We start from the raw sequence: 27,979 nt of genomic DNA on the forward strand, positions 1-27,979 counted from the left end.
TTATATTGTACCAGTAGCTGGTGGTATATAAACAGAAAGCTAATGATCTTTTAGTAATACATTGGATAATTATAAACAAAATATTAAAGTCAATATTAGCTGTTTACAATATGGACCGAGTTGGAGTTCGATCAGGAAATATAGAGTTATTGTATTCCAATAAAGTTTATATAAACAATGTTAACATTTTTAGTATTTGTGCTACTACTTTGGTAAGTCAATGGAATATAAAACACCCTTTTTTTTTTGCAGTCAGTTTAGTGGCATTATCAAATGACTCAGATAAACTCTGTGTAACCCCTGTGTGTATACTTACTATATACACAAAACCCACTATTGTATACATGTGTTATGCTTTTGAAATATCCTGTTGTAGCTCATCCCTATATCCCTATTAAAATGTATCCCTAGTTATTGTAATTCCAGCCATTTCTCACTATCCTGCAATGTAATATTCACCCCTACGTCCCTATTACAAATGTATCCCTAATTATTGTAACCCAAGTCATTTCTCACTATCCCGCAGTGTATTACTCAGCCCTTCATTCCTATTAAAATGTATCCATGTATCCCTAATTATTGTAATCCCAGCCATTCCTCACCAGCTTGCAGTGTAATACCAGGGATGTATAATACTGTATTATACGTCCCTGGTAATACTCGCCCTACATTCCTATTACAAATATACCCCTTATTATTGTTACCCAGCCATTCCTTTCTACCCTCAATGTTATACTCACTTCAACACCTCTATTACAAATATACCCATAAGTATTGTAACCCCTGTAGAGCCTCATCACTACTCTCACCCCTATTACAAATTGTGCCCCTCAGTATTAAAACTCTATTCCTCCTTACTACCCTCAATGTAATTGTATCCCTCGGTATATAGTAACCTCTTGCTATGAACCTCTGCTACGGTACTTCTATCATCATTAAATCAAATTTTGATTAATTGCATTATGAAGTAAAGCTTCAGGTTTAGGCTGACCATGCTTGATGCAGAAATAGCAGGTTTTGCCACATGGCCCTCCTGGCTAAAATATCTATTTATAGCGCAGGAGATGATCAGCAGCTGAAGCAGTATAACCTATATCAGAAAAGGTAACTAACTGTACCTATCAGTTGATGGTTTTTGGAAAAGCAAGAAAATGAAACAGACTGTATTTTCTTTTCTTTAGATCAGATGAAATTACTCTTCAGGAATTAAGGAATATAGGAAAATGAGATGCATTATTGAGTTTTTTTTGACAAACATAATAACCAGTTATTTTATACTTCTGTAGATATTTATTGTTGAATTTGATTTTTTTTCTGTCAGAAATGTTTGGAATTTTGTTGCAGAGCAGTAGGAAGTACCAAGATGGAGTTTGTTGTGGATCTGTTTGGGGGAGGAGAGTTAGACATTGTTAGATTGTTTCGGAAAAAAATTAGTGTGAAGATATTTGGTTGGATTATGAGCTGACAAATGTGTAGGGTTTGTTGGAGTGGAGTGTATTCTGTGAGATGCACACATAGTTACTGAAATGGAATGTCATATTGGAAACACTGCACCATAAAAACTTAACATGCTTATTTAGATACTTTAAATCTAATTCATGTTTTAACAAAAGCATTTGCTAAAGAGTTTTTTCTCTGGAAATGTGAGAATTTATCAAAAATTTGTAATTCAATGATAAAATTCATCACACCTGCAGGTATCACAAAAAATATAATTTTGTCAGATATATGAAATTGATTGTACTACAGTAGCATTCCTACTTTCACAAAAGACTCACAGGCTTCGTTTAAGGTTGAGGGTCATCTGTATTGACCTTTGACCTTGATTAGAGGCTGTAATGATGTCCAACCTGATCTGTATCTGCTGTTTACGGCGGAGAATGCACAAGTCCTATCCTCATACTTATGAAGAGGCTGTCATACCCGTAATTATTGTTTATTTTTTATTGAAGGATTTTCTTTTCTTTTTTGTTGAATTAAGATTGTTTTCGGTTGCCATAGTTTCATACTCCTGACTTATGATTTTGTATGTACACATTGTGCTTTGTAAGTCAAATATAAGTTTCACGTATCGAATATAGAACTATGTTATATAAAAAATAACCCTTTATTTTAATACAGAATGTTAAATCTGACTCCTGTTATATCTGAAAGTTACATAGCTAGGGTGCCTTTTAGGGTTAAACAGATGTGGTGGTGAGGATGTACACTCTACAATTATGGCAGATTATTTTTGCAGGAATATCAGTGGAAGATTGAAAAGATTTTAAATTTCTTCATATAGATGTTTAGGGTTTAAACTGTTCTGATATACCTCTATGACTTCATAAAAATCTGAAACTGACACACTTTTGATGTGATATAGATAAATCATATATGATATGAAATAGACAATATTAAGTCTTGACAAGGTTCTAGTAAACAGTTGGGCCACAATTAACTGCAGCATTCAGTACTTTACGACCATAGGTGACGATCTGAGGGGCGTGGTTTGTGTCTTATTCATGGCAGTGTTTGATCCTCAGGACGCTGAGATTAAACATCGAAATTAGATGTGGATGTGTCCTTGGGTAGGACACTTTTCCATTATTAAGTTGATTACCAAGTTACAAGCTTCTAAATGGTTGTCAGTGAGGTAACGACCGCTGCTGACAAGAAAGACAACACTTCAAAAATTATCCTGTCAGTTCACAGAGTGATAAACATTGCATGTAAACAAAGTAGTCATGAAACACACTGAAAATATCAAAAGATGTTGTGCTCAGATGTTTTGACACATCTTCAGAACAAGCTTTAGGGCCTGCAGTATAAAACATTTATTGATAAAAAATTTCATTCAAAACCAAATGAAACATTCATTCCACATAAATGACAGAACAATTTTATTTTAGTATTTGTTAATAGTTTCTTTGCCTTGGAAGACAGGAAGTCAAGTTACCGGGGTACACTTCATTACTTACCTGTGTATTGTATAGTATCAAAGGAAATTTGATAAAAACTTGGGACTTGAAGTGTATCATACTGTAGCATGTTTGCAGTTGATCAAGATAGTTCTCTCTTTGTGTCTGAGATATCAATAAAGTGGCCCTGTGTTATATTGTACCACTCCAGAGAATCATTGTTTAGTATGTGTGTGTAAATATGTAAGGTATTCCTGTCACTTTTAACTGTGAGATATAAATTATTTCTGTAAATTTACACTAGAACATGAGACAGTAGTAACATTTTTGCGTACATTATAAAATTAACTGAAGGATGCCATTCTCTTAACATGTTTCCATATATATATATATATATTTATGACGGTATTTTGCAATGCTATTGATTTTGGGTACTGAAGCAGGAACGTTTGCTTCACTAAATGACTGTTGCTGCACCTGTTATATACCTGGCACAGAAAGAACCTGATTAACTTCAACATAATAAAGAAACTTCATAGTAATTATTTCTTTTTTACCATCTGTTTGCAGATTTCAGGAAATGAGATGACAACAGTATCCGGGCCGAATGGCCAGACAGATTCCCCGGTATGTAAATCATTCTTAATTCTGACAGACTCCCAGGTACATGTACACATGTTCCTTATGACGAAAAATCCAAGATGGCGGACACACGTACATCTTGTGAACAAGGGGGTTGCCTGCAAATAAGCCCCCTCCCCTCTTTTGAAAAGTCTTTTTTAAACTGGGTGGGAGGGGCTTATTTGCGGTAAAATACGGTAGTCACTATTCATTCTGAGAGACATCCAGGTACATGTACACATAGTCAATATGAATTCTGAGAGACACCAAAGTTTACATATGAATCGGTTACCTGTGTGTGTTCGTAGTATCTGTTATCTGTATGTGCTGGTAGAATCTGTTATTTATATGTGTTTGTAGAATTTGAAACCTGTATGTGTTTGTAGAATTAGTTACCTGTGTGTGTTGTAGAATCTGTTACCTGTATGTGTTGTAGAATCTGTTACCTGTATGTGTTATAGAATCTGTTACCTGTATGTGTTATAGATTCTGTTACCTGTATGTGTAATAGAATCTGTTACCTGTGTGTGTTATAGATTCTGTTACCTGTATGTGTTATAGAATCTGTTACCTGTGTGTGTTGTAGAATCTGTTACCTGTATGTGTAATAGAATCTGTTACCTGTGTGTGTTGTAGAATCTGTTACCTGTATGTGTTATAGATTCTGTTACCTGTATGTGTTGTAGAATCTGTTACCTGTGTGTGTTATAGATTCTGTTACCTGTATGTGTTATAGAATCTGTTACCTGTATGTGTAATAGAATCTGTTACCTGTATGTGTTGTAGAATCTGTTAACTGTATGTGTTGTAGAATCTGTTACCTGTATGTGTTTGTAGAATCTGTTACCTGTGTGTTATAGATTCTGTTACCTGTATGTCTTTTAGATTCTGTTACCTGTATGTGTTGTAGAATCTGTTACCTGTTTGTGTTGTAAAATCTGTTACCTGTATGTGTTGTAGAATCTGTTAACTGTATGTGTTGTAGAATCTATTACCTGTATGTGTTATAGATTCTGTTAACTGTATGTGTTATAGATTCTGTTAACTGTATGTGTTTGTAGAATCTGTTACCTGTATGTGTTTGTAGAATCTGTTACCTGTGTGTGTTATAGATTCTGTTACCTGTATGTGTTATAGGTTCTGTTAACTGTATATGTTGCAGAATCTGTTACCTATATGTGTTTAAAATTGACTTATCTCTGTTGAGAACTGACATTCTGTAACAAAATTTTCATTTGAGGTAAAGTTGAGAATGGGATGTTATAGAATATCATACCTGAACTGAGATAAGTTAATTTTGAACACATTCAGGTTGTAGATTATTTTTCTTGTATATTATAGTATAAAGCTTTCTCATCTAGTTTTATTTCCATATTCTTTTGATTTAATTAGATTGCCTCCATTTGAGGTTAAGGGTCAGAAAGAGGATATAATATGTATTACTTCATTTTAATAGCGAAGTTAATTGACACTGAATATTGTGTAAATGTACCAGACAGGTTGAACAAAACAGAAAAATGTAGCATTGGATAGGCAATAATATTTCCTTGTCTTACATACACTGTGTTATAAATTTATTGAGGAATGTATGCCTGTCAAAATATCCCCATTACCTAAGCACATTCATGATCTTTCTTTATAAATTGACCCAACTTATTTGGACTGTTGAAGAGGTACACAATTGTTCAAGTATGCATTTGTGCAAACAAGCTATATTCAATGATTAATATTAGGTCTTTTCGTTGTTGGAGAACTCCACTTGTAATTTTTACTTATCTTAGAGGTGTATGAAGGAAAATTTTGAAATTTCAAAATGTAAAAAAAAAAATAATGCTACAGGTTAGTTTGGTGCCATACTTAAAATGCTGTTATTTAAGATTCTGGGCGGTCTGACACCTAGTAGAGTCAGGTATAACATAACTGGTAATTGTATTACTTATATACCTGTATACGTAACGATTAACCCTTGCAGGTGTATACTAGTTTAGAAGTATGAAAACATTGGGGTCCTTTAAATGACTGTTACCTAGAACATACCAGGTATAAAGTCAATGTGTATTCATGAGCTTTATTTACACATTTGTTCTCAGTAATAAAGTCCATACCTGTGTACATGTATTTAGCTAGATTAGATTTGTTACCTGTAATTGACGACCTGTGTCTACCTGTGAATAATTTATCATTGATTAATTTGATTTCCTAGTGATAACTGATAAACCTCTGAGTGTTGTTTGTCTAATATGCCATAAAAAAAATATGGACTTGTTAAATTGTTGGCATTCCAACTGTTTAAAATCAGCTTAAACAAAAAAAATGTTCAATGACATACAGTGTGTGGAGGAATTACATATCAAGGTTACTATGTTAAAAATAATTTGAGATCCAAAAGCAGTAGGATTTTGAAATTCGTTTTGACAATATTTTTCAGGTTTTTTTATACACCATATTTTCCCTGCAATAAGCCAAGGAAGCCAAAGTACAGAGCTAAATGGAAAGCTTATTGTCTTACAATGAAATTATGTTAAATTGTAATATTGCTGAACAGCAAAAGAAATGTGTGGCCTTATTACCAGGCATTGCCTTATCACTGGTATACATAGAATTTATTTCTTAATGTTTTGGTTAGGTCCTCTTAGAAGTGTCATACAAAAAATTATGTTTGAATAAATATTTTGGATTCCATTTTGAGCTTTGAGCAAGTGTATATATGTATTTAGTTGTCACTTAATTTTCAAGTTTCCTTACCGAATTTTAAATGCTATAGAGTTGTTTACTTTCATGGGACTAATATTTCCTGGTTTGTTCCAGTTTTGCTAGCTCACATGTATTAAATTTCAGGCATTTATATGAACTGATATTAAGGTATACATGCATATCGGTAACAGTTATTTTCATTTACTGTAGCGATGTTTGCTGAGTATTTAATTTTGTGCTACCTTCAATGACCACAGATATAGCAAAAATAAATTCTCACAGATATGACCTACTATACAGTAACATATCATCTCCGTCAACTGTTCATTCATTAGTAGAATTCTCCATAACTGTTCTCTTCAATCTTTTACTTTTTTATTTTATATCCTGTTTTTATTATGTGTGAATGTAAGAAATAGCTATTCTTTAACTTGAAATAAAATTTGTAATGGATGGCAGCTTATATGTGGTAGTTCAAAAATTTGATAAATCTGATTCCTGGTTGTAGGATTTTATTTTTCATTCTTGAAAACCAAAAATTTTAGAATTTTTTTACATTCATTGAAGTGCATCCTTGATATTCCAGATGTTATTATCACTTTTGTTCTCCCACCCCGGGATCATTTCATGGCAAAATTGATGGTTCCAAGTGCAACACTTTTTGAATGAAACGAAAAGACTTGTTTGATCCTTTGATGTGCATCAAAGGAATCTCAAGGTTGCACAACATTTTGTAATCTTCAAAGGAGTATATAGTTTTGTGATCAGTTAGATTTTTTTCTCCTGAAACCTGCTATAGACCAATCAAATTATTACCATTGTGCCTTACATTTTGCCAGAAAATGTTCCAGAGGTGCAGAGAGTGAAAGTGATCATAACCCCTGGAGTATCAAGGATGATTGAAATGTGACTAAAGCATATGGACATTATGTAATTTTACAAGAGATTTGTTTAGAACTTAAATGTCAGAGTGCAAAAAATCTAATATAATTCAGGAAAAACACAACAAATTCTTGGTGTTTCCTTTCACACATCACTAATTTTGCTAATCTGTTTCAGGGCGACATGCCCAGTGGTGCCCTCAGTACAACAGATGAGGGCATCTCCCAGCAGCTGGAGCATGTCACACAGATGCATGCCGCGGCAGTCAATGGCGACAAACCTTTCCTGGCAAGACTTATTATCTGTGAGTAAACTGTTAACATATATCAACATAATCTTAAAGAATGGGTCTTAATACATATGTTATTTTATAGAGGTGTTTCTTCTTAATCAGACTGTATCATTTTCTCACAAGACTGACACATTGTCAAATTAGCCAAGGAAAATTTCTATGTTAAAGTGTAAATTCTTTCTCACGAGGTCAACATTACAATTTACTGGTTATAAGGATAATGATAGTTTGCTTATATTGGAGCAGTAGAGGAACATAATACTTTCCATGAATAACTTTAACATTGATTTTTTCAAGCTCATCTTTATGAATTTGTTTGAAATGTTGGTCCTTTGCCGTTCTCTCCTTATAATGACAAAATGTATATAAAACCAGTAAGGCATGTTATTCTCCAGGTAACTATCAGTTTGTAAAATTGTAATTGTTCGTCACAGCAAATGCATCTGATGTGGACACGGGCGACCAGTTCGGTCGGACGCCTCTTATGTTCTGTATCCTGGCTGACCGCCTGGACTGTGCAGAACTCCTTCTCAAGGCCGGTGCTCAAGTCAACAAAAAGGATAAAGGTGGCCGAGCTGCTCTACACTGGGCTGCACACAAGGTAAACTTCATTTGTACTGCTAAGGTACAGCTTCTGCTGTCAAAGAATTCTGTAGGAATATAGTTGTAAAAATTATTGTGGAAATATTCCTACAAAATAAGTGTACTGCATACATATACTTCAAAAATATACTGCCGAAGTATTCTGTAGGAATATACTGCTGAAGTATTCTGTAGGAATACAATGTCAGAGTACATGATACCAAAATTACCAAAGTATACTGCCAAGAATATGCTACCTTAATATACTACTCGCAAATACAGATGCTAAAGTGCACTGCCAGCATGTAATGCTGCTTAAGTACACTGCAAGCAAATACTGTCAAGGAAGTACACTGCAAAAATACACAGCTTAAATATACTGCCAGCATATACTGCTGCTACTGTATACTGCCAGTAATACTGGCAATGTATTATATTAAAGTGTACTGTTAAGGTATAGAATCAACTGATGTACATGTACTCATACAATTTCTCTCTTTTACGAGCACACTTATAATATTGATGTTTTAGACTAATTTGTAATCTATTAGTATCAGCTGTGGATTGGTTTAATCAGGAAGTATATCTATTTAGATTTACATTTTAAAACTTCATTTCTTGTCTTTGAAGGGAAATTTTCGGTTGCTGAAGTTATTGCTGTCCAAAGGTGCAGACTGTCGGGAGAAGGACAGTGAAGGGCAAACAGCACTACATTTATGTACACGACATAAATCGGCAAAATGTATGGCGCTGTTGTTACGCCAACTATCGCCAGGGGAATTGGATAACCAAGATAAAAATAAGGTAAATGACATGTCCCACTGAGGAAATCAGGCAACGTTAATTATATTTAGTCGAGAAAATGCAATAAAGTTTTAGGTAACATATTTTTGATAAAGCCTTTCATAAGAAACAAGTTTGTTATAGGCAAAATAATTATATAATGATGTACTTGGTCTATTCAGGGACACAGAATTTATCATAATAAATTCTATGTCTGTATTATTTTTACTTTACCTTGTAATGAGTCACTTTGTATCTTTAGCATCTTAAAATTAGGTTAATATTTTTCTATGCTTTATTTTCCATTGAAAAGATTAGAGATGGTTTGTGATCTTCAATGAAAAATTAAACTTGTTACGAGATGAATCAGAGAAGATCTTCTTTCTTCTGTTTCTAGAGAACAGCACTTCACTGGGCAGCTTCATATGGAAACATGGAACATGTCAAAATGTTAATTAAACAGGTGAGTTTATTTCAATAACACACTTCTACCTATGTATAATCAGTATTTATATCAAATATAATATGTATACCCCTTAGTACTATTTACAGGATATTCATTCAGTGCAGCACACCTTTCAGAAATATTTATGTGTAACATTTGATCTAAAATCTTTTTAGTGTGGATATTTGTATATATTTTGCTTTAGATCAGTGTTGTTTTTTGTTTTCTTCAGGATTCCAATATTGGTATTCCTGATATTGAGGGGAAAACTCCTCTACACTGGGCAGCCAGTTGTCGGGACAGAGATGCTGTTAACTGTGTGAGGATCATCCTGGTAAGTCTTACCTATCTATAAAGGTCACCTATCATGAGGGGTCACCTAGCTATTTATAAAGGTCTACCTCTCTGTTTAGGTCACTTGGTTCCATACTAAGATATCATGGTCATCTCACAGTAAAGGTCACCAGCTGACTCTTTATTAAAATTATCTGTCAGGAAAAGCCACAAAAGTCACCTGCCAGTCGAGGTCACCTGGATGTTTAATATAAATATAAACTTTATTTATTTTACAACAATTGCGAAACAAGTTATGTCAACTTATACTAATCACTCTTGTTGGCCAGGATGTGGGTGCGCGAGGGGTCTTATTGTGGGAGGAAACCGGAGTACCCGGGGAAAACCCACGTGGTCGGGCAGGTGACCATCTTACCTTTTCACGTCCGTTCTGGGAATCGAACCCCGGTCGGCTAGGTGAAAGGCGAGTGCATTACCACTGCGCCACCCAACCACCTGGATGTTTATTAAGGTCACCTCTCAATAGAGGTCAACAGCTGACTGTTTATCAGTCACTTGTCTGTAGAGGTCACCTAGATGTTTATTAAGGTCAACTCACAGTAGAGGCAAACAGCGGACTGTTTATCAAATGTCACATGTTTAATATGACACCCTCCCTCCCCGTTTCTATTAAAGTCACCTGTCTCATGTGACTTATCTATAAATGTAACTTCAGCTGTTAATTTCAGTCAGCTCATTAATTAAGTCTGATTGATACAGTTATCTTTATATCAAGGTGATCTCATTGGTGATGAAGCAGAAAATGCTTACCATTCTTGAACACCTTGTCTTGTTCTCTGTATACTTTATCAAGTGTCCAAGTTCAAATTTTGATAATATTTCACCTTAATTTCAGTCATTTTATGTTTAAATGAAGATATTTTTTATTAATTTTTTTTCTGCAGAGCTGAAAAGACTCACATTCACATAAAGATTTCAATCTGAATTATTCCTTGATTTGTCAGGATACTTACAGATTATCAAATATATCTTCATCCGTTTCAAATTCTATTTCTCAGGAGACAACACCTAGTGTGATCAATTGGCAAGATTATGAAGGTCGGACAGCCCTTCATCTTGCTGTTGCTGATGGTAACGAGGCAGTTGTGGTAGCACTGGTAAATTGTTTGTCTTCTCCATGTTTCTTTAAATATCTGTCATCATCCTGGTAAAGTACATTAATGCATATACAGGGTGGCAATTGTTTTTCCTCCTTCCATTTTTCCAGGAAATACAAGATTTTATTATAATAACTGTTAAGAGAAGTAGAAATAAGCTCAAAAATTATTTGACCATTGAGTCGTAAATGTTTGATATTAAAATTCCTTTTAATTTGACTGTTTGTAAGATAATGCAGATATATGACTATATATTGAAATTTCAAACAAATGTTATTTCATTGTCCTATGATAAGCCCACTCCTAGTCTTTGAGTAGAATCTCTATTGTCACCCAGGGATGATTTTGTAATGTAATATTTCTTAAACACAGAGCCTTTCATAGTTTTTTATTTTCATTGTAGACATCAGTGGAAAACTGTAATGTGTCGGCATTAGATAATATGTTTAGAACTCCTCTACACTGGGCGGCTGTACTAGGTAAGCTAGGTTGTCTAGTGTCACAGACTTAATATTGTCATGTACGTTGTTTAGCATCATTTACGGTCTAGATATAATCATGTATATTGTCTTTTGTCAATCTTAGTCTAAATATAGCATTTCACATTTTGGGGATTTCCAATCAGGGATAACCCCAACAATGGTATAACTGTACTGTAAAACCATTTATTTTTGTGGAGTTAATTTTTGTGATTTTTAGGTCATCTGACCCGAAGGGTCCGATGACCTATAGTCATCATGCTTCGTCCGTCGTCGTCCGCCGTGCGCCGTGCGCCGTGCGCCGTGCGCCGCAACTAATATTTGGCCTGTGCTTGCCGTGCGCCGTGCGCCGTCCGTAAACTTTTAAAATTCAAACGACTTCTTCTCAATAACTGGAAGGCCCAGGCAACTAATATTTGGCCTGTAGCTTGCTTTGATGAAGCCCTACCAAGTTTGTTAAAAAGAATGACCTTGACCTTCATTCAAGGTCACAGGGGTCAAATGTCTTAAAATCTTCAAACGACTTCTTCTCAATAACTGGATGGCCCAGGCAACTAATATTTAGCCTGTAGCTTGCTTTGATGAAACCCTACCAAGTTTGTTCAAATGAATGACCTTGACCTTCATTCAAGGTCACAGGGGTCAAATGTCTTTAAATCTTCAAAGGACTTCTTCTCAGTAATCAAAAGGCCCAGGCAACTAAAATAAGGCCTGTAGCATGCTGGGATGAAGGGCTATCAAGTTTGTTCAAATGAATGACCTTGACCCACTTTAAAGGTCACAGGGGTCAAATATGTTAAAATCTTTAAACAACTTCTTCTCAATAACCAAAAGGCTCCGATTGCTGATATTGTGCCTGTGGCAAATATGTTAAAATATGCAATGCAAAAGGATGAAGGGCTATGCAAGTTTGTTTAAATGAATGATGACCTTGAACAACTTTCAAGGTCACAGGGGTCAAATATGTTAAAATATACAAATATGTTAAAATATACAAAGGACTTCTTCTCAACAAGCAAAAGTCCATGAGTGCTGATATTGGGCCTGTAAGATGCTTGGAGGAGAGGCTACCAAGTTTGTTCAAATGAATGACCTCAACCCACTTTCTAGGTTTGGCTTGTTTTTTGTCAGATGACCGTTAAGGCCCATGGGCCTCTTGTTCAAAAAAATAGTTTTTCATGGAGACTTGATTTTGTGGTTTAATATAGCACAATAAATCTATTTTATATACTAGTATCAACAGTTCCTGGACACATAGATTTGTGGATTAAGAGCATCAGTACCCATGATATCAATGAAAATAAATTCCTCTCAAAAATTAATGGTTTTACAGTATTCGGATGCATCCAAGGACATAAAGATAGTGATAGGTACTGGTTAATGATCTTTATAAAGATGTATATTTGACTGGGTTTTTTTTATCAAATTATTGAAAATATTTTTAAAACAAAATTTTCTCAGAAAACTTAAGAAAACTGAAGTGAATCATACTAAATTTCCCCAGAAAAGTTAAGAAAACCGAAGTGAATCACAATATCACTGTTGTATTTCCAGGTCATTCTAAGATTGTAGGACTTCTGCTAGATAATGGTGCTGACTACGCTAGCTCAGACTCTAACGGTGCTACCCCACTACACTACGCATCTCAGAACAACTACGATGTAAGTCACAGATGTTGTGATATTGGGTAGGAGAATCCTTTCACATAATACCATTGGAGACAGTGGATGTACACCTATAAAATACAGTTGATGGAAGACGTCCCATGAAAGAATTTTGGAAGAAGCTGTTAGATGTTATAAAAGAAAGTCCTATGAAGCATCTTTGAAGGAAGCTTTTCATCAGTATAATTTTGGAAGAAGTCCTTTCATAAAATATTGTTATAGGATCCATCCCTTGAAATATTGTAGGAGAGAACCTTCCCGTGAATTTGAAGATCGACTTATTTCCAGATTATCTCCCTTTATGGCAGAAATTGATGTGCAAAAAATATATTTTTTAATTCTTTTACAAGTTCAACAGTATTTCTTTGAGATGAGCAAGATCTGAAAGAAAATATTCACTTTCAATTTATTAAAAAATTTATATGTTTTTATTTTTGAATACTTATTTGTTATGAAATATTTGGGTCTTCGACGATATTTAACCTGGTATAAATATATGAAAGACAACTAAATATGTTTGTATTCCTCAAAGTTACTGTCTTTTTTTTTATTTTTTCAGGACACTGCCGCTGTTTTTCTTTCGCGTAAAAATGTAACTGATGAACCAGATGTTGATGGTCGCACAGCGTTTATGTGGGCTGCTGGGAAGGGTGCTGATGATGTCATTCGGATATTTCTGAAACACAACGTAGATATTCAACAAGTTGATAATAATGGAGGCACTGGTATGTATAAAAAGTAATATTTGCTATCTATCCACCAATTTTTTCTTTCATAATCTTCTTCTCCAGAACTGAAAAACCGAGGATCATATTTGTCCAATAGCTACATAGGAAAAAGAGACGTATACATGTAGCTGCTTTAAATATAGAATATGAAAATAACGTAGTTGACAAAGATGTCATTTTTTGCTTTGAGTATAAAAGATATTGCATTAAAAGTTTAGAGAAATAAGCCTGACAAAAATGTAGCTTACAGGTCTCAAAAATTGTTCAGGGGTCAAACTCATATTTCTTTCGACCAGATGAATATATAATAGTATATCTCTCTTCTTTACTAACTTCACTTATTTGACAATCAATCTGCCTGATTATGAGCCTACCTACATAAGTATTGCTTTTCCTTAAAATTACAAAACAGTGATATTTCTTTGTCCTGTAATAAGCCCGTTCTTGGATTTGGCATAAAAAGTTTTTGTTTTGTGGGCTTGTTGCACGATGATTAAAAAAGTTACTTTATGAAAAACGTCTTAACTTACAGCACTGCATGCTGCCTCGCTCTCCGGTCACCCTTCAACGGTCAAGGAATTACTTGACCATGGAGCCCAGCTGGATGCTACAGACCTCACCAAGCACACACCTCTGTTCCGAGCCTGTGAAATGGGACATACAGACGTTGTACAAACATTGATAGATTTTGGGGCACGTGTGGATGTTTTGGATCAAGATGGCCGATCACCGTTACACTGGTAAAATCTAAAGCAGAATTTACTTCAATTTAATTCAACCATGCTATAAATTCATTGTCTCAATACATTACCCTACTCCAGACAAATATCTTAAGTCCTGTGTTAGGGATACATGGGAAGTTTGAGCTTGTGCATTTAACTATTTTAACAGTTTTACCATGTGCTGGTTATTTTTGGGGGATTTACATTTTTGCTACATTCTGATACATGAACATGATCGCGAACATTTTTTGCATTCAGATTGTGAAATTTTGATTCAATTGTTAAAATATCGTTTTATGAGTTTAAAAAGAAATCATGAAAATTTTGACCCATGAAAACTATCACCAATGTGGTATAATAACTAATTTTTATCTATGACTTCAAAATGATGTTGATTACAGATCTGAAATTTTATCTGGTTTATATTTCTATTTAATTATAACGACATTTACCAAAAAATACTTTACAATTTGTTCATTTCAGGGCTGCTTTGGGAGGCCATGCATATATCTGTCAGACTTTGATCAAATATGGTGTTGATCCAAACATTAGGGATTACAGTGGGTGAGTTGTTACTCAGAGGAGGATACAAATTCTGTAATGCATGATGGGAAGTTTGATTGATAATTTGAAAATTTAAAAGCATGATGGGAAATTTTGAGTAAAAGAATCAACACATAATAACAATATCAGCAAAGCATAATGTGATGTAATTTTTTCTAAAAAAATTTGAATGATTTCTCAAAATCTGTTCAAAGCACAGAGGAAAACTATCTTCAGTATTAAATATTAATGCCACATAGGTTTATCTTTTCATAAAGTAGATGAATGGTACTGATTTATAAGAGTTATCATATTAACGTCAGAATGTTGGTGGTTGATTTTTTATTTTAAATTACCTAAATATACCATGATAAGTCACTGTGTAAGAAGGATAAATTTTCTGAGTCTGTTTATGTTATTACATTCTTATACATTTTATTCCTTTCAGTCGGACACCACTACAATGTGCAGCATACGGAGGTTTTGTAAATTGTATGTCTGTTCTAGTCGAACACAAGGCTGATATCAATGCTCAAGATTTGGAGGTAAGTAGGATCATCTGATGACAATACACAATATTTTAGTCTCAAATCTACAATATATACAACATATTTATCTGACCCATATCTGCTAATAAGCCCACCCACATCTATTACTTTACCGAAAAAATAACCTTCAAATGCTCTCTCATTGTCATGTCAATCCTCTAATAATTTGGAGTCCTGATATAATGTCTTTGGCCCTGGGGCATATTATAGGATATATAGGGTGATCAAGGCATCCATAATTTAGTTGGATCAAAATATTAAGACATGTAAAAATTTTATTTTGTATTTTTTTTTACAAGAAAAAGAATATATTCCAAGCATGTTTGAATTCTTTTTAAAAATCTCAGGCTGACATTCTGTAACACATCATCATTTATTTTGTCTTGAATGAGATTTTGTTACACATACAGGTAAATTATTCTATATTCTATCTCTCTGTATATTCCTTCTTACTCCTAACAAATGGTACATAAAGTCATGACCTGGGCCCGGGATGTATACGTAATACAGAGACATTATACGCCCCTACCTAGGCACACCAATCAGGTGGTAAAAATGAACAGAACTTTTGACATTTACAACCTATTTACCATGTGGCACTTCACATCTTGATTATGTTATACACAACATTTGAAATTTAGATTTAGATTTTCTCAAAATTAGTATTTACAATTCTGTCAGTAATGTAATATGAACACTCAATGTTCCTGTCTTTCTTATTTAACTGTCGATGTCTGTTTCAGGGAATGACCGCCCTACACTGGGCTTGCAGCAAAGGTCATTTAGACTCTGTCAAGCTTATCATTGAATATAATGCATTTCCTAATCATATGGAGTTCACAGAAGATAGGTAAGTTTTGAACATATCATTACGTCTGAAAAAATTATCTTCAAGATACATGATGAACCATCCTAATCCAACTCTCATTTTTACCTCCTTTTCAAAAGAGTTCCAATGTAAAACAGAAACTTGTAAAACATCTTTTTAGATGGTACTTTATAGGTAAAATTTATATGTAAAGATCTACAAAATTTTAATGAGTCATTCAAAAATTGAAGACACATTTGAAAGGTACCCAAATAGAGATGGTACTATGTTTGTAAGGTAATGCATAACTATTGATGGCATGGCTGCAAACTGTGAATAATTTCATTGTGTTTTTAAAGTATAATAATTAAATTGTTCTTTCATGGCAGGGAATTCAAACTTAGAATTCATCCTATGTAAATCAACAAATACATACCCTACTTTACTATGATCAGGAAGATTGAATTATCCCTGACCCCTACAGTCTTGCTGGTTTTCAGAAACAGATAAAAAAAACCCACTGAAAACCAAAATTAAACATTTATGTAATTGCAATTATTGTACAATGTATATGAAACTTTCTACAATGTCAGTGATCAGGTTTAATAAGAAGAAATGTTTTCTACATTCAGATTTAAGAAGAAGAAAACAGATTCAACATTCTGCCAAGAAGATTAGCCTTAAAATACCAGTAGTAAAATCGATTTTTTCATGTTTCAAAATTGAAAATTGTTCTACCTGGCAATTTTTCTTCACAGGTATACACCTTTAGATTATGCGTTGATGGGTGAGCATCATGATGTAGCTCAGTATATGATAGAGCTAGGGGCCCTGTCCATCACAGGAATACAGGAGATCGCGGCTGTGAAAATACAGGTATGGACATGCAAAGCACAGTTAAAATAATTTAAAAAGTTAAATGAGATACAGTTGTCCTCTGGTTTACCCCCCCCCCCCCCTTCCCTCCCTCCCCCTCCCCTACATCCTCAATTTTATCACCCAACCAGCATACCACCTTGATTTTTCTAGAAATATTTGTAACCTTCTTTATAAGTATATGTACAAAAAAAGTTGAGGTATTTACAAAATACAGGTATAATTGTTTAAACAATGAGATATAGGTGACATGATGTGAAGACAACACATCATAAGAAATATATGGTATTGTTATTAATTGATTATGCATCTACTGTTTTGCTTGATACAGATGCAAGTTTAAAATTTTTCAACTGAAATATAAATAATATTTAGACATTACTGGTATGTGAATAGAATATAGAATACATTATTATAGATTCTGCTATCTTAACTGTTCAAAAAAGTTCAGTATCGGAAAGTGGAAGAATTATATTAGGAACATAGCTGGATCATTTCTGTCTGGCATGAGGAATAAAACAGAACTACTATGTCTTAAAAGAAAACCACAGTCAGGAATCACTGTCCGTGATCGTGGGTGGAATAATACAGGGAGATTTTGGAGTCACATTAAAGGTTTACCTGTTGGAGTTCATTTTTATTTAGACACTTTTTAAAATTTATTCATTGAAAACTTACTTATTGCGATGTTTAAGTTTTTGAAATGGAAAAAATTCTTTATTGGTAAGTAAGTTGTTGATGGATTAAGTTGATGAATAATCATGCAAGTTCACCCAGGTTTGTAATTTTAAAGAGTTGGTGTATCCAATATCATCAGCTCTTTTCCATACAAGCTGTCATAATGATTGATATCAAATGAATTTCCCCTGCTGAGAGGTATTACAGAGGAATCTATATCTTAAGCATTAAACATTAAAGATCAAAGAGTTTAAGTCACAGCTAAAGGGTCGTTAGTCACAGTATGAGGGATGACAGCCATACTGCATGATAATTATGTTGTGATTTTTTATTTTTAACAATGATAATTAACACATTTAAGATATCTAAGCTGAGAGTTTATATCAAAATTATCTAGCAGTTTGTCCTGTTACTTAATAACCCCGCCCATATTTATTACTGTTTTAGTAAACTGTGTTACTGTATTCATTGTCCTGTAATAAGCCCACCCCTTACCAGCCATGTGCTGGCCAGCTGTACCTATTTCAGGATGCATATGTTCTTAGGTTATCTGAAGAGTCAGCATGACTTATAACCATTGTGTGTCGTGTTTTGTCCGTTGTCGTGCGCCAAGCAAAGCCAAGCAAAGTGCATTAACTTTCCAATCAAATGACTTCTTCTCAACTATCAAAGCCTGACCCAGGATACTGATATTGGGCTTTTAGCATGATGGAGATAAAGGGCTACAATGTTCCTTCTAATGAGTTTCCTTGACCCACTTTCAAGGTCACAGGGGTGAAATGTGTTCAAATCTTTAAACTACTTTTACTCAACAACCAAAAGGCCAAGGATACTGATATTGGGGTTTTAGCATGCTGAGATGAAGGGCTACCAAGTTTGTTCAAATGAATGACCTTCATCCACTTTCAAGGTCATATGTAAAACTTTTTATAATAGGTCAAAGGTATTGTTTTTGGTTCTTTAACATAAAGGATAAAGGGCTAGCATGTTTGTTCAAATAATTTACCTTGACTCACTTTCAAGGTCACTAGGTCAAATGTGATGTGAACTTGAAATTTGTTTTTTCAACAAGAATTAGGATTTGGATCATAGTATTGGTGTAGTAGCATGTTTTAGGGATAGGATTTCAAGTTTACAAATACTGACTCACAAACTTTTCTGTGTAAACTGTTTAACAGGTGCCAATTCAGGCCCATTCGGCCTCTATCATGTATATATGTCTTTTTAGTCAGATGACCGTTCAGGCCCTTTTGGCCTTTTGATTAGAATTGATGAAGTATCTATCTTACACTTGACAAATCAACAAAATATGAATACATGTCTTTTCATTGACATTAAAATGATGATTACTTCCGCTTGCTGAGTAATGGACTTCAGTGTAACTGTCCAAGGATGTAATAGGATTAGTGTTAACTCTACAGACACATCTGTAAAGAAGTGGAGCATATTGTGTTTCTTTAGGAAGACTTTCTCACTTCTTCAAAACGTCCACAATATATTGATGTGATTTTCTGCTTCTAAAATTCTAACAATTTGTCTTCCAAATATTGTAATGTTTAAGCTGGTTTTAGAGGGTGATCTTCTTAGGGTAACATTATTTGATGTTGTATGTTTATGATCTGAGTTTCTGTTTATCAACTTTCAATAAATATAATGCTTATAACATGTACAGCCAGTTTATTGAAATGTCATAGGTAGTTTGGTGCAAGTGTGGTTTATGTATGACTTATAGGATATGGTAAAATCCTTCAGGTGTGAGTGTTATGTTTATGTGTTATTTTTGGTTTGTTTATTTTGTTTTACTTTTTGTTTATTTTTTGTGTGTTTGTGTGTCTTGCAAAAACACTGTTTATTGTACTAGGAAATGACTGGTATTGTAATTGCATCTTAGTCAAGAAAATGCTTGTAATTCACTTTTTGGTTGGAAACATGAATGTGTAGGACTAAAAGTGTGTGTGTATATGTGTGTGCGAGTATTTCATAGCCTGGAATATGGGAAATTTGAATGATGTGTGTGTGTAAGTATGGGAGCCCTCCTGTGTGGGGACACATTTGTAATGTTATGTATATCTTGGTCAATCAAATGTTTGCAGTAAAAAAAAAAGTGTGGTTTAAAATTATTTAGATTTTTCTGATATAATTAACAGCGTTTTTTTTAGTTTTTTTTGTATTCTATTTGTTTAATCATTTTTCAATTTCCAAAACTTTCATGTGATTGTTTTTATTTTAGTCAACATTTCGTGGATATCGTATACGGAAAACGTTTACAGAGAATAAACGATTGTTGATGCTCCACGATCAGCTCCGTAAAGAAGCTGTACGGTAAGTGAATAATTGACCGAAATGGACATCAATATTTGATTGGTTAAAAAATAAAACAGCGCGGCCACCTAAGTGTTCCCTGGATACTCCTTCCATAGTTAGACACCTCAAACGGTTTTATCTGGGCCCACAAATGAGATTAGTACAAGTTTGTGTTAACTGTTTCACAAGGAACAGGAGGGTGGGGGATCTGTAGAGAGTTGTCTGTAGAGATAGATTCTTGGTTCCAAGGCCCCTTGTCTGATTCCTGAAGGTAAAAATATAAAATATAAACTTTAATTATTTTACAACAATTCCGAAACAAGTGTTCAGGTTATATAAATCACTCTTGTTTGCCCACATAGTACATGGGGGGTGGGGGGGGGGACTTATTGTGAGAGGAAACCAGAGTACCCAGGGGAAAACCCATGTGGTTGGGCAGATGACCCCTTACCTTTACACGTCCGTTATGGTAATTGAACTCCAGATGGCTATCACTGATTGTTCCTATAACATACTAACTCAGTGTGATATCTTATGCAGTATGTCTGTTTACAAAGTTACTATAAGTTATGTTCCAATATGTTTTTATCTATAGGAATATCAAAAAAACATTGCTCAATGGTTTTGATTCATAATTTGATAAACATATTGTATATAAGTTTTCATGATTGTTTGTTTTTAGCAAAAGAAAAAAACAAAATGGTTGTTATTTTTTGTAGGAAGCGTGCGTTTGAAGAAACAAGGAAACAGGAAGACATCAAACACAAACAGGAAGTAGAAGAAAGACAGCAGGAAATATACCTCACTCAGCCATTGGTCAGTTCTTCGTCTGAAAATGAAAACCTACAACCAGTCATGAAAGTGCCAAAAAAGTAAGTGGCTTTTTTTAAATTTAAGAATTTGTTAACAAATGCTTGTAAATCTGTTGTATTAAAAAGAAAAGAGGAAATATCTTGTGTATGAGTTATACAGCTTTTATTATTTGCTAAATAACTCATCTTACTGTAGGCGGTTTAAAGATTATTTTTGAATTTCAGACCACTTTCTGGTCAAAATGCAACAATGTCACAGTTGAGGTGACCAAAGCGATTGAAAATGTTACCTAGTTGATATAATGCAAAAGAATGGAAAATTTAAAGAGATAAAGAGACAAAAAATTGTAAAGGACCCTATTGGATTTTTGTAAACAGGTTAATATATTGTAAACAGTTACTGATTCATAATGTATCGTTGAGGAAGTTCTCTCCAAATGATTGCTCAGGATTGGAAGATTCATGATATAAAGGTTGATTTAGTTTGATATTAAGCTAAGTTTTGTTGTCTTATAACAGCAAGGACGAAGATGTAGATGATTGGTAAGGATTGTCAGATTTATCTCCCTTGGATCATACTCTCCTTCTTCTAGTCTGTGCTATCAGGGACACATTATACATCCCTCATGTCATTTGCTTGCAAGCTTGATTAAAACAACAGCATCAAAAGTTTTAGGTATTGCTATAAGCTAGACAAAGCCAGTCAGGATATATACAGCCGTTTTTTTTTTTTTATATAAACTCCAAGTCAAGTGTTTTTCTTATCTGTACAATTTTGTCAGAATTTTTTTAAACGTAAAGAAATCAGTGATGACACATCATTTCAAATAAAAAAAATGATGAGAAAAGGAAAAAAAATATGTACATATATAATATATATATATATATAGGTCCTTTTTATTAAGTTGCTATCAATAGTAATACCATTACTATGTTCTAATTTCACATTTGTTATATCAGCCTATTTTTCAAACAATAATTAGATATAGCAACTTTTAGGAATTCTCTTTCATCGATATTTGAAATAAATACACTTTGCAACTAACATTGATTTAAATTTTTCATCCATTTTACCTTATCAATTATTCTCAAGTCTAAAGCATTTTTCGTAATTTCACTTTTTGTCTCAAATGATGCAAGGAATTATTTGTGACCTTCAAGATGTTTGCACTGACACCCTCTAAAGCTATTTGGTGAATACACTTATCTTGAAAGCAGAACAAGATCACATGATGTGTATGTGAATGTGCTGAAATTCATTGAGAGAAAGATACTTTGTCAATACCCATCATGGCATGTCTACATGATTGAAAGTCTTTTTTCAATTACATTGTACTTATATGTGTTAGAAAGTGTTAATAAGGGAGAGAACTCATTATATCCTGCTTACAGGAATAATTAATATAATTATATTACATGTACAATTATATCATCATATCTGACCGTTCACTTATATAATTACATATAAAGTTATGTTAACAGCCATAGTTGGAGAGTGACAACTGCTTTATACATATCAGGTTATGTAAACAACCATAGTTGGAGAGTGACAACTGCTGTACATTTATCATTTAATGTTTGGTAAAAGTGAAGTAGAAACCTTGAAAAGTCCTTGAATTTATAAAAATAAATGCAGCAGCTATTCCTGAAATTTTAAAGACATATTCACGTTACACAATTACTTTGTATTTCCAGCAGTACTGATGATCTCAGTTTAATCTCAGAATGTAGTGATGGGTAAGGATTTCCACAGATGTCTCCCCTTTTATACCCATCACTGTTGTTTGCATGTGATTATCTCCCTTTGTATTACATATCTGTATACTTAATATGCTTCTATTCACTCATAGCTTTAAATGTTCTTGCTTTCATTATTTTTTCCACAATGTCAGTTGAATATTTGTCCACAAACCAATGTCTCAGAATGTATCCCTTTGTGCAATTCTTCTTTTATGGCATGCCACAGGGGATAATGTGGAGATTATCTCCCCTTTTATTCCACTGTTTGTTGCATTACTATGGAAAACTTTATGTTATTACCTGTGTGTTGTAATATTTCAACAAATTCTATGTAATACCTTTCATTAATATAACACTGTGATATATATAAATATATGTACCTTTTAATTGAAAATTCAGCATTATGCATGATGACCAGGAAACCTAGGATCATGTCAAAGTTGTCTCCCTTTTCATTAAGGGGAAATGATCAACATGTCAACATATATTGGAGGTCTTGCTGTTGATTATAAGGATCTAATCTAAATACTTTTTTATTTCAAATATATTTCCCCTAATTTTCATATATAATTTATTTGTATTTTTGAGAAAAACATCCTACATCTTCATTGTCTGTTTTCTTCAGTGTCTGATCACATTCACTAACAAAACAAATTATAAAAAAGAACTGTTTTTAATATCATAATACGTAAAAAAGTGTCACAGTACTAATTCACTTCTTGAATTTACCTTATTTTATCAGTATAATATTCTGTATTTTTACATGTCTAATTGTCTTTAATCTGATTTATACTTTAAAAATTTGAGCTGTATCAGTCCTTTTTGATTCAGAGTATTTTATTTTTTAAACGAATTAACATACAAACTGTATACCAATATCAAAAAGGTAGGGCATGAAATTGATTCAATGGAAAAAAACTTAGAGAGAGTGAGAGAGAGAGAGAAAGAAAATTAGGAGGTACACTTATTACATTAGGGGCGCATACTAGAACAATTATGGTGTGTTGCTGCAGAAATATTTTTAAGTGATATGGAGGTATTATGTAGTAAAGTAAATGTTCACAGCTCAGGTAGAGTAAAAAGATTAGCTGTATTAAAGGTGTAAAGCTGATTAGTATTGCAGACCTTTGCACATGTTAAATAAATTTTCTTGTCCAGAAAATAAATATTTAATCAGCTGGAGTGACATTTCATATCAACATCACATGCAATGTGTCAAGGAAACTGTGTGCTTATTAACGGGTATGACATACATACCTACCATTTGTTTATTGCATAATTATAAAACGATATACAACTCCTTTAATTGGTCATAACAAATGTAGCTACGATGGATTGTATTTTAGGGTACCCTTATCTTTAAGCTATTAATCTCCCTCCCTCATTCATGGCTTAGAGGTGAGAGAAATACTGACCAAACCATGTAGTGTCTGTTAACGTGCTGTTGTGTCGTTAAAACACAGCTCTTAGTCAAACAGCCCCCTCCAAAAAAAGTGAAAGGATCCTTTGTTCTTTAAACCTGAGCAATCCATTGTAGTAATTAGGGTTGAAGGATCGTGTATGCCATTTAACGTAACTAGGATTGGAAACATGATTACAGTAATCTGTTTCGGTATACCTATTCAACATTGTACTTATATGTAGGGGTATTAGTTCTATTCAGGTCAGAAAGAAAATCTGTTCTTGTTCTGTAGAACATTGTAGTGTAACACAAGACATGTGATAGTCACAGGATCTGGTGACAATATTTACTATAAGGATATTCCTTAAGTAGTGTTTTCTGTTAGTTTATGGGATAATTGAGAACAATTTTTGAACATCAGAATTCAATTTATCTGAGTAGTAGTTTCTCCACTCAATGTAATAACAAAGGAATATGGAATTTATTGATTATAAATATCACTTATGGTAAAACGAAGTTTTAGATATCGTCATTTAAAATGGTGGTCAGCGGCTTGGACAGTTGTCATTGACCAGTGGTCAGACAGATTGTGATTTCTCTGTGTTATGGGATGTTTATTGTGAAAACCAGATTTTCTGAGGAATATTCAGTGAAAAATTCTTTGTGTCTTTAAGAATTTGGAAAGATTTCGAGTAAATAATATACCTCCTTGTTAACTTAACAAAGGATTAATTTCAAATGTCTTCTCTGAACAATATCTAAATAGAGAAAGAAATTTGACACTCTTTTTAATTAAAATATTGACAATTGAAGACAATCATTTCAAAAAAATTGCGCTGTACTATTGGGACCAAGAAATTGATGAATCTATGTACATTTAATGTAAACCTAAAAGAATACAAAAGCAATGATGAGGCTATTGTAGTACGGTAAATAGACAGAATTCTAGTGATACCAATGTTGATTTAGGCTTTATTAGAAAATACTGCTTTTCATTATATATATATATCTGGGTCAACCCCTACTTTTGGAGTGAGCCTCATTGAATGATCAACAGTGATTTGGTGAGTTCAGCTGAAATACAAACAAAATTGGAAACCAAATTAAGAACTGAGAAGACGGTGTGAAAATTAACACTGGTGATCACGATTGTTTGACCTGTGTTAAATTGACATCAGGAACCTGAAGACTCAAGTTCACTTTTTTCCTCGTCATAGATTTGGATATTTGGAGAATGTTGAGTTAATCAACATATTTAATTAGTTGTGATTATTTCAAGAAGTCAGGAATATCAATCAACATGCCGCATGAAAATGTCGCGATTCCAAAACCATCCACGAAAATTTGGGATAAACATCGAGCTAAGCTTTTTGTACTAAAAACGGTGGTGAATGATTCTGTTCAACATACAGAACAGTTTAAGTTTATGTAAGTATAAATAATATCAATTTGAAATATCAAAAAAAAAAATTGTTGGATATGTATATTTGTTTGGTATGTATATTATCAATTTGTATATTAGTAATCATAACATGTGATACATTTTTGAAACTTGTAAATCTGGTCTCTGTAGAAAAAGTTGAAACTTTTGAATATGCTGAGTGGTAAATAGATAAGTCAGTGATAAGGCTGTTTAGTATGAACGGAATCTTATCAAGTGATAGAGGAGTGATAGAAATCCATGTGTTGAACTGATTGAGTAACAAAACCTGAAAGTCATATAACATCGTCAGACTAATGTATAAAAATAATTAAGAAAAGAGTTCCCCTGAAGTGATAAATAGACTTTTCATTTCAGTAATAATTACCTTAACTTTAGTATGAAAATACAGTACCTTATTAAACATGCTATTCAGTGATTAGATTTTAGCCTGGTTTTCAGTCAGAATATTTGTTCAAGGCTATTAATCAACTCATTCAGCATATGTTTGATAATGAGTTCACTCCCCAATATTTGGTATTAAGACCACTCTCCAATGTTTTGTTATAAGATTATTCCCCAATGTTTGGTAATAAGACCATTCCCCAATGTTTGGTAATAAGTCCACTCCCAAATGTTTGGTAACAAGTCCACTCCACAATGTTTGGTAATAAGTCAAATCCCCAATGTTTGGTAATAAGACCACTCCCCAATGTTTGGTAATAAGTCAAATCCTCAATGTTTGGTAATAAGACCACTCCCCAATGTTTGGTAATAAGACCACTCCCCAATGTTTGGTAATAAGTCAAATCCTCAATGTTTGGTAACAAGTCCACTCCACAATGTTTGGTAATAAGTCCACTCCCCAATGTTTGGTAATAAGTCAAATCCTCAATGTTTGGTAACAAGTCCACTCCACAATGTTTGGTAATAAGACCATTCCCAATGTTTGGTAATAAGTCCACTTCTTAATGTTTGGTAATAAGTCAAATCCCCAATGTTTGGTAATAAGACCACTCCCCAATGTTTGGTAATAAGTCAAATCCTCAATGTTTGGTAATAAGACCACTCCCCAATGTTTGGTAATAAGACCACTCCCCAATGTTTGGTAATAAGTCAAATCCTCAATGTTTGGTAACAAGTCCACTCCACAATGTTTGGTAATACGTCCACTCCACAATGTTTGGTAATAAGTCCACTCCACAATGTTTGGTAATAAGTCCACTCCCCAATGTTTGGTAATAAGTCCACTCCCCAATGTTTGGAAATAAGACCACTCCACAATGTTTGGTAATAAGTCCACTCCCAAATGTTTGGTAATAAGTCAAATCCTCAATGTTTGGTAACAAGTCCACTCCACAATGTTTGGTAATAAGTCAAATCCCCAATGTTTGGTAATAAGACCACTCCCCAATATTTGGTAACAAGTCCACTCCACAATGTTTGGTAATAAGTCAAATCCCCAATGTTTGGTAATAAGACCACTCCCCAATGTTTGGTAATAAGACCACTCCCAAATGTTTGGTAATAAGTCCACTCCCAAATGTTTGGTAATAAGACCACTCCCCAATGTTTGGTAATAAGACCACTCCCAAATGTTTGGTAATAAGACCACTCCCCAATGTTTGGTAATAAGACCACTCCCAAATGTTTGGTAATAAGACCACTCCCCAATGTCTGGTAATAAGTCAAATCCCCAATGTTTGGTAATAAGACCACTCCCCAATGTTTGGTAATAAGACCACTCCCCAATGTTTGGTAATAAGACCACTCCCCAATGTTTGGTAATAAGACCACTCCACAATGTTTGGTAGTAAGACCACTCCCCAATGTTTGGTAATAAGACCACTCCCCAATGTTTGGTAATAAGACCACTCCCCAATGTTTGGTAATAAGACCACTCCCCAATGTTTGGTAATAAGTCCTCTTCTTAATGTTTGGTTATAAGCCCAAATTTTTGGTAATAAGCCCAGCTTCACTGTTATATAATAATCAGAAATACAAATGTTCTATGTAAATGCTTTAATAGGGACAAAGAATTATAAAAAATGTCTCCCTTAAAAATAATAATAAATCATTCAAGATGGAATAGACTGTCAGTGATATAAGATCATGTCTCTTGTACCATTGTTTTCTTTGGTTACAATCTATTTGCCATTCTGCAAAGCTTAACTTTTCTATAATTCAAAATTGAGTTTTTTCAATATATACACATTGTCTCATTCAATTTCAACACTGCTTTATTCAAGTGATTTAAATCCTTTGAAAGATTTTTAAACTTTTAAAACAGGTTTTAGACAGTTGGTGTCATATGCCCTGTAGATGTGAGACTTATTGTCTAACTTACAAAACGTAACTTGAGATTTATTGTAAATGTTCATACAGAAAGAAATTGATAGAAACCTCACATAAAGATATACTATCTTGGAACCACTTACTTTTAGTATTTAAAAATTGTTGAAAATTATTTCTTTAAATCTTATTGTTTTGATTTCTAAACTAATTCTTTTATATTGTATTTTGATAGAAATGTTCAAGTGGTTCATACCCCAAATTTCAGTTCGAAAGGAAATTTGAACTGCCCATAATTGCTACATTTCAATAA

At 33.6% G+C, this 27,979-nt stretch overlaps 1 protein-coding gene across 1 annotated transcript in view; it reads left to right on the forward strand.

Annotated features, from left to right (window-relative positions):
- Positions 1-1,361: 1,361 nt before the first annotated feature.
- LOC132563437 (inversin-like) overlaps positions 1,362-27,979 on the forward strand; it is a gene marked incomplete at its 3' end in the record, with an annotated part of 37,572 nt that continues 10,954 nt past the window's right edge. Inside the window, exons 1-20 of the mRNA XM_060228197.1 lie at positions 1,362-1,925; positions 3,471-3,527; positions 7,275-7,401; positions 7,824-7,990; positions 8,602-8,775; positions 9,152-9,217; positions 9,432-9,533; positions 10,552-10,650; positions 11,054-11,129; positions 12,684-12,790; positions 13,353-13,518; positions 14,054-14,261; positions 14,727-14,807; positions 15,235-15,331; positions 16,078-16,184; positions 16,901-17,018; positions 19,927-20,018; positions 20,720-20,872; positions 21,332-21,355; positions 22,508-22,549. Coding sequence (XP_060084180.1) covers positions 1,839-1,925; positions 3,471-3,527; positions 7,275-7,401; positions 7,824-7,990; positions 8,602-8,775; positions 9,152-9,217; positions 9,432-9,533; positions 10,552-10,650; positions 11,054-11,129; positions 12,684-12,790; positions 13,353-13,518; positions 14,054-14,261; positions 14,727-14,807; positions 15,235-15,331; positions 16,078-16,184; positions 16,901-17,018; positions 19,927-20,018; positions 20,720-20,872; positions 21,332-21,355; positions 22,508-22,549 — 2,150 coding nt within the window. The remainder of the gene's footprint in view (positions 1,926-3,470; positions 3,528-7,274; positions 7,402-7,823; positions 7,991-8,601; positions 8,776-9,151; positions 9,218-9,431; positions 9,534-10,551; positions 10,651-11,053; positions 11,130-12,683; positions 12,791-13,352; positions 13,519-14,053; positions 14,262-14,726; positions 14,808-15,234; positions 15,332-16,077; positions 16,185-16,900; positions 17,019-19,926; positions 20,019-20,719; positions 20,873-21,331; positions 21,356-22,507; positions 22,550-27,979) is intronic.

This window comes from Ylistrum balloti, unplaced genomic scaffold (assembly GCF_031769215.1).
Source record: "Ylistrum balloti isolate Yb309-2 unplaced genomic scaffold, AGI_CSIRO_Ybal_v1 Utg371720, whole genome shotgun sequence".
Classification (NCBI taxonomy): domain Eukaryota; kingdom Metazoa; phylum Mollusca; class Bivalvia; order Pectinida; family Pectinidae; genus Ylistrum; species Ylistrum balloti.